The 16,087-nt window shown below is 43.2% G+C and overlaps 1 protein-coding gene across 1 annotated transcript in view; it reads left to right on the top strand.

The window, feature by feature from the left end:
- Positions 1–10,935, top strand: part of SUPT6H (SPT6 homolog, histone chaperone and transcription elongation factor) — a 61,466-nt gene extending 50,531 nt beyond the window's left edge. The window contains exons 22-37 of the mRNA XM_077294352.1: positions 276–413; positions 494–661; positions 785–912; positions 3,038–3,245; positions 4,096–4,243; positions 4,712–4,854; positions 4,930–5,070; positions 5,156–5,351; positions 5,869–6,107; positions 6,626–6,739; positions 7,274–7,398; positions 7,503–7,615; positions 7,734–7,811; positions 7,911–8,083; positions 8,762–8,961; positions 9,900–10,935. Coding sequence (XP_077150467.1) covers positions 276–413; positions 494–661; positions 785–912; positions 3,038–3,245; positions 4,096–4,243; positions 4,712–4,854; positions 4,930–5,070; positions 5,156–5,351; positions 5,869–6,107; positions 6,626–6,739; positions 7,274–7,398; positions 7,503–7,615; positions 7,734–7,811; positions 7,911–8,083; positions 8,762–8,961; positions 9,900–10,086 — 2,499 coding nt within the window. The 3' untranslated portion in view covers positions 10,087–10,935. The remainder of the gene's footprint in view (positions 1–275; positions 414–493; positions 662–784; positions 913–3,037; positions 3,246–4,095; positions 4,244–4,711; positions 4,855–4,929; positions 5,071–5,155; positions 5,352–5,868; positions 6,108–6,625; positions 6,740–7,273; positions 7,399–7,502; positions 7,616–7,733; positions 7,812–7,910; positions 8,084–8,761; positions 8,962–9,899) is intronic.
- The last annotated feature ends 5,152 nt before the right edge of the window (positions 10,936–16,087 follow it).

The raw sequence follows: 16,087 nt of genomic DNA, 5'->3' as shown, positions 1-16,087 counted from the left end.
TGTTACTTCCTTGGTTTTGACATAGTTTGTCATTTGTTCATGCTCCTACTGCTTTACTACCGAACTGGTTGAATTGTAGCCAGTGAAGGGGTGTATACTGCAGAGGAGGAGTTAATCTTTCTGTTTACTTAGTGTCCTCCTAATGGCAGCAGCATAACACCCATGGTCCTGTGTCCCCCAATGATTGGTTCGGAGAAAAAGATTTTACGGTGAGTACACAAAAATCTCCTTTTTTTGATATCTGATCTCTTAGACAATATCTATTTGTTTTACAGAATGACTTTAGAGATTACCCTCCAGTTTTACGCCAGGCCGTGTCCATTGCGCGACGAATCCAAGACCCCTTGATTGAGTTTTCTCAAGTGTGCAGCAGTGATGAAGATATCTTGTGTCTAAAATTGCATCCATTACAAGTAATCTATCAGTTATATTTTTCACAGCTTACTCTGCCTAAATTCATCTTCTAATGTTTTATATTTGGATTCTCCTGTAGGATCACGCAGTGAAAGAGGAATTGCTTAATGCACTGTATTGCGAATTTATCAACCGAGTAAATGAGGTGGGAGTGGATGTCAATAGGGCTATTGCTCATCCATACACACAATCACTTATTCAATATGTCTGCGGACTTGGACCTCGTAAAGGCACTCATCTGCTTAAGGCAAGTATGCTGTCGTTCGCTGTAAAAGAAAATATTGTTTGGAAAAATGATATTGTTTGGAAAAATGGTATTGTCCATTTTTATATCTGCCATTAAACTAATCTTTGTCTTGGTGCCTTTCAGATCCTTAAGCAGAATAATACACGGTTGGAAAATCGCACTCAGCTAGTTACTATGTGTCACATGGGTCCCAAAGTTTTCATAAACTGTGCTGGTTTCATTAAGATAGACACAAATTCTCTCGGTGACAGGTTAGTTTTTATTTATATAGCACCATTCCATCGTTCTGTACATTAGACAGGGTTACATCAAAATACAAATATCGCTTACATAAACAAAATTAACAATGACAGACTGATACAGAGGGAAGAGGACAGTAGGTCGGGGGTTGCAGTAGCTCCGATGGTGTTGAGATGACCGTGTGGTCATTACAGGTTGTACGCTTCTTTGAGAGAGATGGGTTTTCAGGTTCCGTTTGAAGGATCCAACCAAGTGTGGTGGATAACCGGCACAGAATTCCAGAGGATGGGGGATATTCGGGAGAAGTCTTGGAGGCGATTGGGTGAGGAGCGAATAAGCGTGGAGGAGAGGAGGAGGTCTTGGGAGGCCCGAAGATTACATGAGGGAAGATATTGAGAGATTAGTTCAGAAATATACGGAGGAGAAAGGTTATGGATGGCTTTGAAGGTCAGTGTTAGTTTAAACTGGATATGCTGTGAAATTGGGAGCCAGTGAAGGGATTTGCAAAGAGGGGAAGGAGTGTAGCGAGGAGAGAGATTAGTCGGGCAGCAGAGTTAAGGACGGACTGGAGGGGTTCGAGAGTGTTAGAAGGTAGGCCACAGAGGAGGATGTTGCAGTAGTTGAGGCGGGAGTTGATTAGGGCATGTACAAGCATGTACGGATTCTGGAAATATTTTTGAGCTGGAGGTGGCCAAAGCTTGGATGTGCGGTTTAAAGGACAGGGCAGAATCAAGGGTTACTCTGAGGCAGCAGATTACCGGGACAGGGGCAAGTGTTATTTCATATATTGTGATAGGTAGATCAGGTAGGGAAAGTGTGCAAGATGGAGGAAAGATAATTAGTTCAGACTTGTCCACATTGAGTTTAAGGAAGCGAGAGGGGAGGATATGGCTGATAGACACTCTGGGATTCTGGAGAGCAGAGAGGTGACATCTGGGTCAGAGAGGTAGATCTGAGTGTCGTCAGCATGTAGATGGTACTGGAAGCCATAGGACTTTGAGTTGTCCCAGGCCAAGGGTATAGATTGAGAAGAGAAGGGGTCCTAGGACAGAGCCTTGAGGGACACCAACAGAGAGGGGCGAGATGAAGAGGTAGTATGGGAGTAGGAAACGCTATAAATGTGAGGAGATTCGGGATAGGGCAAGGTCTTTGACACAAAAGGAAGAGGGAGTCTGTAGTAGGAGGCAGTGGTCAACTGTGTCGAAGGCAGAGGACAGGTCTAGAAGGAGAAGTATAGAGAATTGTCTGTTAGCTTAGGCTGTAAGTTTGGTCAGGGCAGTCTCTGTGGAATGGTGGGGACGGAAGCCAGATTGTAGGTTGTTGAAGAGAGAGTTAGATGCAAGGTGAGAGTAAAGTTCAGCATGGACGTGCTGCTCAAGGAGTTTGGATGCAAAAGGGAGCAAAGATATGGAGCGATAGCTGGACATAGCGCTCAGGTCAAGGGATGGCTTTTTGAGGATAAGTGTGATTGTGACATGTTTGAAAGCAGAGGAGAAGGTACCAGAAGTTAGTGATAGATTGAAGAGATGTGTTCTGGATGGGATTAGTGTGGTGGTGAGGTTGGAGAGGAGATGGGATGGGGTCAAGTGCATAAGTGGTGAGGTGTGATTTGGAGAGAAGATGAGGAAGCTGTCCTTCGGTGAATTTTGGAGAGTTAAGTTATGGGGTTAGGGCATTGGTCTGGTATACAAAGGGGTTTTGGGGGGGGTCGGACAATAAAGACTTTCCTTGTTTGGTCTTTCTTATTTTTGAAGTGCGTGGCAAAGTCCTCGGCAATAATTGGGGAACTCGGAGGGGGAAGTTGTGGGCGGAGGAGGGAGTTAAGTGTTGAACAACTGTTTGGGGTTGTGGGATAGGGAAGATACGAGGGTTGTGAAGTAGGCCTGTTTAGCAGAGGTGAGAGCTGATTTGAATGCGAGTGTTGCTTGTTTGAGTGCACTGAAATCATCTTGTGAATTGCGTTTTCTTCTAATGCCGTTCTGCAATTCTGGATACTTGCCGAAGCTTTTTAGTGATGTTATTGTGCCAGGGTTGTCTAATGATTTGTCGCACTCAGATTTTAGTTTGATGTTGACTTTGCGATGCACTGGATACATCTGTGCACAAATCACCATAATTTCCAACTCTAATTTTTAGTACGGATTCCTACATTGAAGTCCTTGATGGTTCACGGGTGCATCCAGAAACTTATGAGTGGGCTCGTAAGATGGCAGTAGATGCCTTAGAATATGATGAGTCTGCCGAAGATGCCAACCCTGCTGGAGCGCTAGAGGAGATTCTAGAAAATCCTGAAAGATTAAAAGATTTAGATCTGGATGCCTTTGCCGAGGAGCTTGAGAGACAGGTTTGTTTTATACACATCTAAGTGTTCTGACTTTTGCATCATGTCAATTTCAGCTGTGAATAGTTCAATGGATTTCACCCTTTCCAATTCAAAGTGTCAAATTTGCAGTGAAACTTGCGTTAAAGCTAAGTTCACATGACTGTATTTTCGGTCCAGTGCTGTCGGGGGGAAAAATGATGGCTGATGGCTCACTGCAGTGTTAAATAGGCTCTGAAAGACAACTTGGAGGGTGCGAGTTTTGTCTCTTGATTGAAATTATGGGTATACCTAGGGCCAATCTATATAATTGACTTAGAAATATTTCCCACAAGAAAATAGTTATTTTTTGTTTGGGTTTTTTTACAAAATCTGTACATGAAAAAAAATTACAACATCTACTGGTTTCTTCCATGGGTCGGATGAGACTCGCCTATTCAAGTCTATGGGTGTACAAAAATTAAACGGATTCCATACGGAGCCATCATATAGCATCCAATTTTTACAGATACATTGCAATTCTTTAACATTGAAAATTGTAGTCTTAAACATTTTTAATAACTGGAGCTGTATAAAAACGGATGGCACTTGGATAACTAATGAGAATTAAATCATCTTGAGTTTTCTGCATCAAACTCAAATGATTTTTTTATGTACTTGTGTGAATATGATCTGAAAGTTCATTGTTAATCAGCTTCTTGTCACACTATAAAGAACTTGGATGTTTGGCACGCATCTATAGGGGCGCATAGAATTCTGGCTTTAAATTTGCTGCACCAATTGAATAAAGCTAACGTCTATTTCCACAATCGATCTGGTATGTGCCGGACTTAATTCTTGATATTGTCTCATTGCTTATCTTATTTCTTTACAGGGTTATGGAGACAAACATATTACATTGTATGATATTCGTGCAGAGCTCAGCTGCAGATACAAAGACCTTAGGACTCCATACCGGTCACCCAACCCAGAAGAAGTATTCAACATGCTGACCAGAGAAACGCCAGAGACTTTCTACATAGGTGATTACATAGATTCAACTTGCAAAACAACATGTCAAAACGTTAAAATAGCTGCATTTACTCCTCGAATCACTCTTCTGCGAGTTCTGATGCCTCTTTACGGATGTCACTTTTTTTTTAAATGCCGGGAACATGCCACACAGGCATTTTTTTTGTTAAATTATCCAACTCTGTTGACATGCACATGGTTTTTAAGGGGCAAAAAATACCTTACAAGTTATTTTATATGGAACTAGTAGTTCCTATACAAACTTCTTGGCTGATGATGGCTCTTTCCTTCATTTCCTAAACTCCCTCCCAAGTTGATCATCCCCAGAATGGCCCTGTTTAAGTTAATAAAACTTTTGATACATGTAGAGATCTGTTTTATGCCACTGCTGTGGTATTGATGCATGTTGTTCTGCATTTTCCTCCACGTTAACCTTCTATGTTTAACATCGCAGTAAGTTGTCACCATTTTCTTTTCAGGTAAACTTATCACCTGCAATGTAATTGGAATTGCACACAGACGACCCCAAGGAGAAAGTTATGATCAGGCCATCAGGAACGACGAGACAGGTCTTTGGCAGTGTCCATTCTGTCAGCAAGATAACTTTCCAGAGCTCAGTGAGGTAGATAAAGTTCATTTGCGAAGTCGACCCAGCAGATATTTTATGCGATAACCAGTTGATTAATCTATTCCGCAGGTATGGAATCATTTTGACAGTGGCTCCTGTCCTGGTCAAGCAATTGGTGTTAAAAACAGGCTGGACAATGGTGTAACTGGTTTCATTCCCACCAAATTCATCAGCGATAAAGTAGTGAAGCGGCCTGAAGAACGAGTGAAGGTATGCATGTTCACGGGTTTTATATAGCCGCTAACACCTGATTATGTTAGTGATCGCATGACTAGTAGCTTTTTCTCTGTTGTAGGTGGGAATGACTGTCCATTGTCGAATAATGAAGATCAACATCGAGAAGTTCAGCGTGGACATGACTTGCCGTACATCCGATCTTATGGACAAAAACAATGAGTGGAAGTTGCCTAAGGACACTTATTATGACTTCGACACGGAAGCTACACATTTAAAACAAGAGGAAGAGCTGAAAAAGAAACAGCAGCGTACAAGTAAGTCTTTTTTAGCTGCACTTAAATGGAGTGTTTCAGCTCAAGCTGACTGTATAAACTAATTACACAGACTTGTAAGGAATATAGCACCTAATAAAATAGATAAATCGCACCCTTATATTTGATAATCGCTGCTTCCTTTCTGCAGAAATTTAACCCGTTCTGTTTCGTGCACCTTTGGCATGGCCCCTCGCTGCTTCCTTTCTGTAGAAATTTAACCCGTTCTGTTTCTTGCACCTTTGGCATGGCCACTCGCTGCTTCCTTTCTGTAGAAATTTAACCCGTTCTGTTTCTTGCACCTTTGGCATGGCCACGAGGCTCTGCGCATCGTTTTGCCCTCCTCCCTCACTGGAGATTGACAGGGCTGGTCTGAGCTTTCTCTACTAGCAATGCTCGCTCTAACCAAACCAAAAGGGAGATGGGGGCATGCTCAGTTAGTTGGGAATAAATAAAAAAAATATTTTTTTTAATAAATACCCCCTCCTTTTTTCTTTTTTTTTTTTTTTCTTACCTGCAGCTTACATCAAACGAGTCATTGCACATCCATCTTTCCACAATATAAACTTCAAGCAAGCTGAGAAGATGATGGAGACAATGGATCAGGGAGATGTTATCATCCGACCAAGCAGTAAAGGAGAAAATCATCTAACTGTCACCTGGAAGGTCAGCGACGGAATCTACCAACATGTGGACGTACGAGAGGAGGGGAAAGAAAATGCCTTTAGTTTGGGCTCCACGCTCTGGATTAACACGGAGGTATGCTGGACTAGTTCTAGAATGTAACATTGTGTGATTTCGGTGTCTGTCACATTTTCTACTAATTTTAGAGGGGTTTCTTTATAAAGACATTTATATCATGTCTACTTGGTATGTTAAAAAAATGTTTCATAGGTGAGGGTAACGGCAATGGCACCTTAACCTATCAGATATTTACAGTATAACCTGTGAACTGTGTGGCTCTTTTCAATGTGTAGCAGCCACTGCCAGAACCTGCAGAACAGCTTCGAATTTTCCTTGTTTTGCTTGGCCACTACACATTGAACAGAGCCATGCAGTGCTGCTCTGTTCTACATATACAACTAGCTGGTGCCAGAGCCAATATCGGCTGATCTGTGAGGGTGCCAAGGGTTATACCCCACCTATTTGAGATTAATGAGCCATCCTATGGAGAGATCCTCTATATTATGTGAGCAGACGAGACTTTTATTCATTCAAAATATCTCTTTACGTTGTAGCTAAATTGTTTGTACTTTATTTTATGCTGTTTTGTGTAGGAGTTTGAGGACTTGGATGAAATAATTGCTCGATTTGTCCAACCAATGGCTTCTTTTGCAAGAGATCTAATCAACCACAAGTACTACCAGGACTGTAATTGTGGAGACAAGAAGGTAAGTGTAATGTATGTAGGACCTAATGAGCTTCCAACGAGACTGGAAACTTAAAATTTCTGTCGTTAACGGTTCTTTTATTAATAATAAAAGATCCCTTATTCATGGGATAAGGAATAATGTGCTGATTGCTGGAATCTGACCAAATAAAAGACCCCAAGTGATCGCAAGGTCAGGGCTTTTAGAAACCCGTAAGAACAGCATTGTGCGCGTGCCTGGCCTCTCTCCATTTGTTGGTTATAGGACTGCCAAGTGCAGTGCTCCACTAGCCCTTGACAATAAATAGAGCGAAGGCCATGTACGCACACGTCTGCTCCAAACAGGATCAGATAACAGCGCCTCATTATTGGGGTTTGAAAACCCTGCTCTTTGGATTCCTGTGCGGAAACAGCAGTCGGATCCCCCCCTCTTGTCTCATGGATAAGGGGGATCAGTTGTATGAGGTTTTTTTGGCTGGGGGTTTGAAATAACTTTTTTAAATAATTATGTTCTGTTACGTTCTCAAAGTCACTTTCTCTTTTTGTATGTGAACAGAAACTGGAAGAGATTTTAATCAAAACAAAGAAGGAAAAACCTACATTCATTCCATATTACATATCTGCCATTAAAGAGCTTCCTGGGAAATTTTTACTGGGGTATCAGCCTCGAGCGAAACCAAGGTAAGAGTGCAGCTAACTATTCAACTACTGCGCAGAGAAACTTATTTGATTCACCAGAAATACAGCCATAATACATTTACATTTTTTTTTTTTTTTTTGCTTAGGGTGGAATATGTCACAGTAACACCTGAAGGCTTCAGATATCGGGGACATGTATTCCCCTCTGTCAATGGACTTTTCAGGTGGTTTAAAGACCACTATCAGGATCCTGTACCAGGTAAAGTCTATGCACTTTTTATGATTAATAAGGCAATTTCTTCATGAGTCTAATGTGCCAACTTTATTCAAACCAAACGAGGTGAGCATGCATGACTAAACATCACTTCACTCATCAGGTATCACACCGAGCAGCAGCAGCAGAACAAGGACTCCGGCCTCCATGAGTGCCACTCCCGCTAATATTAATCTTGCAGGCAAGTGCCTTTATTTTTTTTGGTTGGATGTCTGTTTTTTTCCATTAATAATAATAATAATAATAATAATATTATTAAATGTTTTCCTCTTCTTTGCAGATCTTACTCGTGCTGTCAATGCCCTGCCACAGAACATGACTTCACAGATGTTCAATGCAATTGCTGCAGTCACTGGACAACATGGGCAAAACCCCAATGCCACCCCTGCTCAGTGGGCATCCAGTCAGTATGGTTATGGTGGAGGCAGCGGCGGTGGGAGCAGTGCCTATCATGTAAGTATCTTCTCAGACAAACAGCAGAGGTAAAATCAGAGTAAAAATTGGCCATATTTGACCTAGCGGCAAGTATTCTTTAAGCTTAACTCACACATTTAGAAATTTACCATAATTCATGACATTTTGTGTGTTTATTAGTCTAAATTTAAAGGGCTTGTCCAGGTCGGAACAATTGATGACCCGTTTATCGGAAAGTCATTAATGTGAGATTGGTGGGAGTGCCAAGTGTCTGACTCTCACAAATCCGCACCTGCAGAGGCGGGATATAATCCGCGTACCAGGCATAACACCGCAGCCCTGCGCATCGCTTAGTGGCCACTGCCGAGTAATGCAGATCAGCTCCCATTCATGTGAATAGGAAACAAGGCACATTACTTAGCATACCTGTATATAGCATAGTGGCGCTTGCTGTGTTCTGCCCTGTACATAGTTTATATCCAGCCTCTGCAGGTGTGGATTAGTGGGGGGCGCCAAGTGTTGCACTCTCTCCAATCTCATATTGTTCAGCGCTGCGCAAGCCATTTATTGGTGATGTTAGGGTGCTTTTGAAATTGCATTTTATGCATTCAGAATATTCCCTGCACAAAGACTTTGTTTTATTGGTAATCGCTCATAGACATGACAGTTTGCTAGTTATTCTTTCTATTGACCAATATCTTTTTCTTGTGCTTTAAGGTGTTCTCCACTCCAGCTCAGCAACCTGTGGCTACTCCTCTGATGACCCCAAGCTATTCCTATGCCACCCCTAGTCAGCCTATTGTTACACCACAGTACCATCAGCTGCCACCAAGTGCTACCCCCACCTCAATACCTACCCCACAATCCTCCCATTCCCAAAGCAGCACAAGTTCCCGACACAGGCAACAGTCTTCTAAGTAAGTACAATGTTCTAATTACTAATGTTGATTTTTACATGTGCACAAGATAGGTGTCGCTTGATAAGTCATTGGACCTTCAGCTTTTTTTTCCCCCTCTCCACCATAGACATGCACACTTTAATTGGAAGCCATCCATGCTTATTCACCAGGCAAAAGGGTGACAAGCCGCTGCATGTATTCCCTGCAATGCTTATCCCCTGAGGTGACATTAGATTGATGTCACTGATATTTCATTATTTGTCATCATAAGTTTTAAAATAAGCGATAACATATATATATATATATATATATATATATATATATATATATATATATATATATATATATAATCCATTGTAGGATTCATATATATTATTTATAAAGGGTTATTCTCTTGCTGATTGGACTACTAGAGCAGTGGAGGTCCAACCACTCTCACCGATTGCTAAAACAGGAGTTAGAATGGGATCGGTGGTCTCATACGTTATGGGTCTTAGTGAGATGGCCAAGTACAGCGCTTGGCAATCTCCGTCTTAGAGATGTGATTGGAGTAACTGCTGGTCCCATTGGTTAGACCCCCCACAGATCTACTGATCATCAGTATGTTATGGATAGGTAATCACTTGTTCTAAATGGAATGTGCTGTTGTATAACATGCTGTATAGTTAGGATTTAGAATGCTGCCCCCATGACAGTCCATAACATTGCACACTTCCACAGACACAGCACTCCATTCTAGGGATCAGCAGGGGTCTTAGTTGCCAGATCCTCACCGATACCCTATCTTACGGGTATGCGATACAGGTTTTTGTTGGATAACCCCTTTTAATAATTGTCATGTTTTAGATTGAACAGTTTATGCTCACAAAGTTAATATTTACTTTTCGGCAGGTTCTAGGGAGGAGTTCTCACTGTTACAGCTATAATCATTTTGATCTTTGTTTTCTCACTATCAGACCAAGCAGTCAAACACCTATTGACTGGGGAAAAATGGCAGAGAAGTGGCTGCATGAAAAAGAAGCAGAAAGGCGGAAGCAGAAGCAACGCTTAACTCCTCGTCCTTCACCAAGTCCCATGATTGAAAGTACGCCCATGTCACTTGCAGGGGATGCCACACCACTACTAGATGAAATGGATCGGTGAAAACCTATATGTAAAAATGAACTTATAAAGGCCAGGTGGAACAGCTGCGCACCCGATCTTGAGACGCATATGAAATGCTCGCAACTGAGCACGTTTATGATTTCTGGGCCAATATGTGCATAGCCGTACATAAAAAGATTGGACCCTCCCATATGTGAAGCCTGTGTTTACTTGATCGGTACTGGAGAAATCATGTCTCTAGCATCATGCCTCGATATCGTATTGTTTAATGTTAAGGTTTTCTTTCACTTCTAAGAAAAGGAAAAAAAAAACTGTAAACTACCTGTTTTTATGACTTATGTTTTAAACATACAGTGGGCTTCACTTTTATTTAAAATTGCATATTCTGCCAAATAATTCAATGTAAAGAGATCTGAAGCAAAGATCTCACTGCTCTCCCGTGTGAGCTGAGGCGTTACAGCTGCTGGAGGTGGTCTATAGACACGTGGAACTAAGGGCTGATTGGAGATGTTTGCGAATAATGCAATCTGCCAGAAGTAACTTTTCCGGGCTCCTCTGCCTATTGGCAGGTCCTTAAAGAGCAGGCTTCATATAGTACCAGACTTCCTTGGTTGGAAACATTTGGGTAAACGTATTTATTTTTCCTCTCTGCTCTTACTCCTCTCCCCACTTCAGTGAACAACTAATAGTAAGTTTGCGGCTGTGTGCTTCTCACACTCTTTGCATAAATATGTGTTAAATCATAGCATTATTTTAACCTTTGGCATTGCAGTGTGGAGGTGTCTTGGGATTCTGAAGGCACCCATAGATGTTTTATTTTTTTTCTTTTACCGTTTTTTTTTTTTCTTTTTTTGCAGCAGGCAAATAAACAGTCTGGAACAAAAAACAGCTTTTATTGTTCTTGTCGTGTACTTTGTTTTCATAATTCAGGAATGAGGATTTTTGGTACTTACCGAAAAATCACTTTCTTGTAGCCTTCATTGGGAAACACAAGAAGCCATGAGTGTATGCGGCTGACGCAAGGAATTACGCTTGGTCGTCTCATCTGCAGGCCTACTAGTAGGAGAAGCTATACAACAACAAAGAATGGTACAATAGAATGGAGCAAGAAGTCATAGGCCACATTGGAAATAAAACATCCCAAAGGGCCATAGAGTGGGTGCTGTATCCCCAATGAAGTCTACGACAAAGGCACTTTGGAAATAGGATTGGAAATCATGTCATTTCAAGCCAGTGACCATTAAGATCAGTGTGCATATGTTTGAAAAGGATTTCACATTATAAATTAGTAAAATTGCAAACTGCTTGTAGAAACAAGCAACTTTGCAATTTCCCTCTTACTAAAAATCAGTGGTACGCAAAGACCTTGAGATTTTAATTCTATAATTTACTGCCAGTTGCCATAGTTCCTTTCTATAGATTTTGTAAGTACTGCATTCAGCCATCTTCAGAGCTTCTGTGCGCCTCCGATGCTGCAGAAACATAGAGGAGATTTTTGGTACTCATCGTAAAACCTATTACTCGTAGCCTTCATTGGGGGACACATGTTCCATGGGCATTTGCTGCTGACACCAAGAGGCTGATGCTAAGAATTACAGAAGTCAACTCTTCTAACTGGTTTAGTCCATTGTCTGCAGATGAGTGTAGTTTACAGAAAACAGTAGGAGAAGCTATACAAAACTAAGAACAGTAAAAGAGTGGAAGAAGTCCTAGGCTACAATGAAAATATAACATGCCAACAGTGCTATAACGGTGGGAGCTGTCAAACCAGCCCCCCTAATGAAGATTTCTCCTACGCCTCATTGGGGGACACAGGACCATGTGTGTTATGCTGCTGCCACTAGGAGGACACTAAATAATACAGAAAGAATAGCTCCTTCCCTGCAGTATACACCCTCCTGCTGTCTCCAAGTGAACCAGTTCTTGCTTAGTGTCTGTAGGAGGCACTTGGGTCTGCTTTCAGAATGGAAGGGCCATGGTTCTTGATAACCTAGACACTGGATGATCTATATAGGGAGAGGAGGACCAGGTGGCAACAACATACACTTGAAAGGGAAATGAAACCTCCTTGCGTTTTGTCTATGGAAACCCTTTTCATGTTGCCTCCAGTCCTTGTCTACTACCTTGCTGAATTCGGAATGCTTACAAAAACATTTTCCTATCGCCACGACAGCACCCACAACGAGAGAGGGGATCCGCCCACCTTCCGGACAGGAACCTACAGGTTAAAAAGGGGCGGTCCCCCTCGCCCTCCAGTTTGGGTTCCTGTCCGGACGGCGGGAGCCTACAGGTTATCGCTTACCCGGGTCCGCCAAGCCTCTGTGCGGTGTCCGAAGGGAACGGCAGAGTCGGGGGCCCGGAAGCAGCGTCGGGGGAAGTCCTGTTTTCAGCTTCCCCCCTCGTCTGGCAGGGACGGCAGGGCCGGACCGTGGCGTTTCTGGGGGAAGGCACGCCGCCCTGGATCGTCCACACGCGCGCGACGCTGCGGGAGCAGGTCGGCGCTTATAACCCGGAAGTGATTTGAGGACTTCCGGAGGAGGCCGGGAGGAGGAGCGCGGGACTTTTAAAAAGAAGCAGCGCTTGGTGAGTGTGTGCGGCAACATGTCTTCCACAGGAGACGCCGAACACCGACAATCAGGAGAAAGGAGCAGCAGCAGATCTCATGGTGGAGAAGTGACACGCGGGCAGCAGGACCCTGGCACGTCACGTCACACCTCACCCCCTCAGAGACCGGTACTCTAAAGTTCTTCAGCCGTGGTGAGTTAATATCTGAAACCATTTGCTGATACTGCTGTCTTCTATATTATGTTTTGTTATAGGGCAAAAAGGTCTCAAAGACAAAACATAAACAGTGCGCATTATGCACAGAGCCACTACCTGACGCTTATGTAAAGAAGTTATGTCAGACGTGTATATGCCAGACGCTAGAGGAAGAGGCCCCCCTCCGCGTATCAGATTTGAGAGAAGTTATTAGGGAAGAAATTAAATCATCCCTTAAATCTAGACGACGTGAAAAAGACAGTGGAGAAATAGAGTCTGACTCCACCCCTTCGTTACAAGAGGGCGAATGGTCAGAGAGTCCATTGCCATCCTCCTCAGATGAGGAAGGAAGGCCTTGCTTTTCTATCGAAAATATGGAGACTTTGATTAAAGCTGTCCGTACAACTATGGGTATGGCAGACAGTAAGGAGCCGAAAACAACCCAGGAAATTATGTTCGCTGGTCTGAGCCAGAAAAGTCGCAAAGCTTTCCCAGTGGTTGATACTGTCAAGGATCTGGTCAGACGGGAATGGGACAAACTAGATAAGGGTTTTTTACCTTCGGCCGCAAAAAGAAGGTACCCCTTTGAGGATGACACCTTATCCCAGTGGTTGAAAATCCCAAAAGTAGATGCGGCAGTTGCGTCTACCTCAAAAACAGCGTCACTACCATTGGAGGATGTGGGTCTCCTTAAAGATCCTTCAGACAGGAAGGCGGACATGCTTCTTAAAAAGGTGTGGGAAGCATCATCTGGAGCCTTTAAGCCTGCGATAGCAGGCACCTGTATGGCAAGATCGGTTATGGTCTGGGTTACTCAGATGGAAGAACAGCTTAAGGCTAAAGTACCCAGAGATAAATTGTTAAGCTCCCTGTCTCAGGTCAGAGAAGGAGCAGCTTATCTAGCAGACGCATCGATTGACTCTCTAAAATTGGCTGCAAGATCGGCGGGGCTCTCAAATGCAGCTCGACGGGCCCTTTGGCTAAAGACCTGGAAAGGTGATGCTCAGGCAAAAGCCAAATTATGCTCCATTCCATGTAGGGGTGAGTACCTATTCGGCCCAGTGCTGGATGACATCCTTGCAAAGGCAGAAGACAGGAAAAAGGGATTTCCTAAAATATTTAATCCCACTTTTAGGAATGCCTTCAGGAGACGCATACCCTTCAGGAAATTCCAGTCAGACCAACAGGGATATAATCGGGACTGGGAGACGTCGGACCACAAGAAAAAAGGTGGATACTATAAAAATCCTCCATCCTTTTCGAGACGTAGACGTAATTACAGATAGAACAAGTCTACCAGTAGGAGGAAGACTAAAGTTCTTCACAGCGGAATGGAGAAAGATAACATCTAGTGCCTGGATAATGGGGGTAGTCGAGTCAGGATTAAAATTAGAATTTTTGAGAACTCCCCCAAATCATTTTATTATTACATCACTGGATACTCAGGCCCAACAACAGGCCTTGGAGTTAGAGATTCAACAATTGCTCGCAAAGCGGGTTATTGAAGAAGTACCAAAGCATCAGGAAAAGACGGGTTTTTATTCTCCCCTGTTCCTAATCTCTAAACCTGATGGGTCCTTTAGGACTATCATAAATTTGCGTAAATTAAACGAATATCTTCAATACCGCGCCTTTAAGATGGAATCCATCAAATCTACAGCTAAGCTTTTGTTTCCTAGGTGCTACATGGCGGTTTTGGACCTAAAAGATGCGTACTACCATCTTCCAGTTCACAGAAATCACCAGCAATTTCTCAGGATGGCAGTATGGGTAAACCATCAGCTTAAACACTTCCAATATTTAGCAATGCCCTTTGGCCTGTCCATGGCCCCTAGAATTTTTACTAAGATGGTTTCTGAAGTAATGGCCCATATTAGGGAAAAAGAGACCCTTGTGGTGCCCTATTTAGACGATTTTTTAATAGTTGGAAATTCAATTGCTCAGTGTACGTCTAGGGTAAATGCCATAATATCGTCCCTGCAGGCACTCGGATGGATAGTCAACTGGGAAAAATCAAAACTGGAACCTACAAGACATCAGGTGTTCCTAGGAGTTCTTCTAAACTCGGAAAATCAGACATCCTTCCTACCAGAAGACAAGAAGCTGAAGATCATCCAAAGGGTCACGGCCGTAAAGAAAGCTCCAAACTTAAGTTTAAGAGACGCAATGTCTCTGCTGGGATCTTTGACGGCATGTATATCAGCAGTAAGATGGGCTCAAGCTCATACCCGGATGCTCCAATACGAAGTTCTCCAAACAGAAAGAGATCTTCACGGTGCGCTAAGCAAAAAGTTCAGTCTATCAACCGCCACTCTTCACGATCTGACATGGTGGCTCAACCTGGCGCATTTGTCAGAAGGAGTTCTCTGGAAGATCACTCCGGACAACGTAGTTACGACGGATGCCAGTCCATTCGGTTGGGGAGCCCATATGGGAGACAGTCTGACCCAAGGACGGTGGTCGACTCAAGAATCCCAGAGATCCTCAAACCTAAGAGAGCTTACTGCAGTCAGGCAAGCTCTTCTTTGCTTCCTACCATCCCTGAGGAACTCGCATGTACAAATACAGACAGACAATATGACTGTGGTGTCCTACATCAATCATCAGGGAGGGACAAGATCACGATCCCTGATGATTACTACAGCTCAGATATTGAGTCTGGCCGAGAATCATCTACGATCCCTGTCGGCAGTTCATATAAGAGGACAGTTCAATATACAGGCGGACTACCTCAGTCGCCATTCCCTTCGTCAGGGAGAATGGGCCTTAGACCAACACATATTCGGTCACATAGTCAATCTGTGGGGTCTACCAACAATAGATCTATTTGCTACCAGAGAGAACAGAAAAATCAGGAGGTTTGCATCACTACAGATGGCAGACCAACCATTCATACTGGATTCCCTTCGCGTCCGTTGGGACTTCCAGCTGGCGTATGCCTTTCCCCCTATGTGTCTACTTCCGATAGTTCTCAGGAAGATCCGGGAGGAAGGAGCCAGAGTAATTTTAATTGCTCCCTTCTGGCCCAGGAGGCCTTGGTTTTCTCTCCTAAGAACAATGTCGGTGACCGATCCCTGGGTGTTGCCAGTGGTTCCGGAACTCCTTTCTCAGGGTCCATTTCGTCATCCAAATTTGGAGACTCTTCACTTAACGGCTTGGAACTTGAGAGGGAGCTTCTAAGGGAGAGGGGGTTCTCTAGTGCCTTAATAGCTACCTTATTAAAAAGCAGGAAGGAGGTCACTACAAAAATCTATACAAAGATATGGAAAAAATTTCTTAT

This window comes from Ranitomeya variabilis, chromosome 3, assembly GCF_051348905.1.
Source record: "Ranitomeya variabilis isolate aRanVar5 chromosome 3, aRanVar5.hap1, whole genome shotgun sequence".
Lineage (NCBI taxonomy): Eukaryota > Metazoa > Chordata > Amphibia > Anura > Dendrobatidae > Ranitomeya > Ranitomeya variabilis.
The sequence above is the reverse complement of the archived record's forward strand: the minus strand, read 5'-3'. Positions and strand labels throughout refer to the sequence as shown.